The sequence below is a fragment of the Penaeus vannamei genome, chromosome 18, assembly GCF_042767895.1.
Source record: "Penaeus vannamei isolate JL-2024 chromosome 18, ASM4276789v1, whole genome shotgun sequence".
NCBI classification, from domain to species: domain Eukaryota; kingdom Metazoa; phylum Arthropoda; class Malacostraca; order Decapoda; family Penaeidae; genus Penaeus; species Penaeus vannamei.
In genome coordinates, this window is record NC_091566.1 from 35,796,760 (window position 1) to 35,799,259 (window position 2,500).

Sequence of the window (2,500 nt, forward strand, 5' to 3'; positions counted from 1 at the left end):
TCGAACGGCAACAAGACGTGCAGGTCGCTGGGCATCCAAGCCAGGAAGGACGTTGCTCTCGACATGTCCATCGGCTGCGGACACACGTCTCGGCAGCTGCTTTGCGAAGTGTGTGTTGGGTCTACATTTTATGCTGTTGTGCTGTATTTTCATGTTGCTATGCTGTATTTTAAAATCATTTATCAATAGGATGTGGTCTCGTATGTCTGTATTTAGAATAGAATTACTCGTGGGTTGTTTTCAGGTGTTCATGCTTTCATATCTTGCATAAATGGCGTAATGCGGACCATGCTGTATACCTGTTCGCAATATGGTATTTTGTAGAATTTACAGCTTATCCTTTCAATTCCTCAACACATCAAGACCCCATAACCCTCTTTAACTACCAATACCCACTCTGACATTTTAACAAAAGACTTAGAAAACACAAATACTATTCCATTAACCACTCAATCCATCTCCCTCGCTTAGGTGCCCTGGTCATCATACGTGGAGCTCCGGCACAGCGGACCAGCCGGTTACGACGACCGCTTCTTCCTGCTCACTCGCGGAACACGGCCGGTATTCCTCTCCCAAAACGGACGTCAGATCGTGGGCGACGGAGCGAGCGGGACCGAACTGAAGCTCCTGGACAGCGACGGCGAGGTCCTGGCCACCGCGAGGACCGCCCGGAGATTCCACCCAATGGGACGCCATGTGTGGAGGGACGCCGCCACCAACGCCACCAGGACGATGGTTCTCTCGGCGTGCGGACAGGTGCGGCTGCGGACGGGGCTTGCGAGGGGAGAGTAGTGCTTTTGGTGGCCGCTGATGTGGATACTGTTTTTTTTTTGGGGGGGGGGGAGGATTGTGGGTGTTTTTTTTCAAATCACCACGAAAGGAACTGTTTTTTTTCTTCCGTGCATAGTTGATGAGTATTTGTTCTCGTAAAAAGCGATGGAATGTACGACTGTCGTAACTGAATATGCTTTTGCAGGAAACGACTTAATTCAAAAGTAGCCTAACTGTAACTCCCCTTCTCTCTCTCTTTCTCTAATCTCTATCGTTCTATTTACTTATCTGTCTATCTATCCCCTTCTTTCTCTATTCTCTATCTTCTCTCTCTCTCTCTCTCTCTCTCTCTCTCATCTTTTCTCTCTTTCCTTCCCTCCCTCCTTCTCTCTCTTTCCCTCCCTCCCTTCTTCTCTCTCTCTCTTTCCCTCCCTCCCTCCTTCTCTCTCTTCCTCCTTCTCTCTCTCTCTTTCCCTTCCTCCCTCCTACTCTCTCTCTTTCCCTCCCTCCCTCCCTCCTTCTCTCTCTATCCCTCCCTCCTTCCTTCTCTCTCCCATTCCCTTCCTTCCTTCTCTCTCTCTCTTTCTCTTCCTCCCTCCTCCTCTCTCTCTTTCCCTTCCTCCCTCCTACTCTCTCTCTTTCCCTCCCTCCCTCCTACTCTCTCTCTTTCCCTCCCTCCTCCTTTTCTCTCTCTATCCCTCCCTCCTTCCTTTTCTCTCTCTTTCCCTCTCTCCCTCGTTCTCTCTCTCTTTCCTTCCCTCCCTCTTTCTCTCTCTCTCTCCCTCTCTCTTTCCTTCCCTCCCTCCTTCTCTCTCTTTTCCCTTCCTCCCTCCTACTCTCTCTCTCTCCCTCCCTCCCTCCTTCTCTCTCTATCCCTCCCTCCTTCCTTCTCTCTCTCTTTCCCTCACACCCTCCTTCTCTCTCTCTTTCCCTCCCTCCCTCCTTCTCTCTCTCTTTCCCTCCCTCCCTCCTCCTCTCTCTCTTTCCCCCCCTCCCTCCTTCTCTCTCTCTCTTTCCTTTCCTCCCTCCTTCTCTCTCTCTCTTTCCCTTCCTCCCTCCTTCTCTCTCTCTTTCCCTCCCTCTCTCCTTCCTCCTTCTCTCTCTTTCCCTCCCTCCCTCCTCTCTCTCTCTATCCCTCCCTCCTTCCTTCTCTCTCTCCCTCCTCTCTCTCTTTCCCTCCCTCCCTCCTTCTCTCTTTCTTTCCCTCCCTCCCTCCTTCTCTCTCTCTTTCCCTCCTTCTCTCTCTCTCTCTTTCCCTCCCTCCCTCCTTCTCTCGATCTTTCTCTCCCTCCCTCCTTCTCTCTCTCTCTCTCTTTCCCTCCCTCCCTCATTCTCTCGATCTTTCCCTCCCTCCCTCCTTCTCTCTCTCTCTTTCCCTTCCTCCCTTCTTCTCTCTTTCTCTCTTTCCCTTCCTCCTTCCTTCTCTCTTTATCTCCCTTCCTCCTTCCTTCTCTCTTTCTTTCTCTCCTTCCTTTTCTCTCTTTTTCCCTCCCTCCCTCCTCTCTCTCTCTCCCTCCCTCCCTTCTCTCTCTCTCTTTCCCTCCCTCCCTCCTTCTCTCTCTCTCTTTCCCTCCCTCCCTCCTTCTCTCTCTCTTTCCCTTCCTCCCTCCTTCTCTCTCTCTTTCCCTCCCTCCCTCCTTCTCTCTCTCTTTCCCTCCCTCCCTCCTTCTGTCTCTCTCTTTCCCTTCCTCCCTCCTTCTCTCTCTCTCTTTACTTCCCTCCCTCCTTC

At 51.5% G+C, this 2,500-nt stretch overlaps 1 protein-coding gene across 4 annotated transcripts in view; it reads left to right on the forward strand.

Annotated features, from left to right (window-relative positions):
* Window positions 1-2,500, forward strand: part of LOC113821669 (uncharacterized) — a 29,067-nt gene that overhangs the window by 19,138 nt on the left and 7,429 nt on the right. For all 4 annotated transcript variants that reach the window (XM_070133245.1, XM_070133246.1, XM_070133248.1 and 1 more), the window contains 2 exons: window positions 1-108; window positions 472-756. The exon at window positions 1-108 is cut by the window's left edge and continues 45 nt beyond it. In XM_070133245.1, coding sequence (XP_069989346.1) covers window positions 1-108; window positions 472-756 — 393 coding nt within the window. The remainder of the gene's footprint in view (window positions 109-471; window positions 757-2,500) is intronic.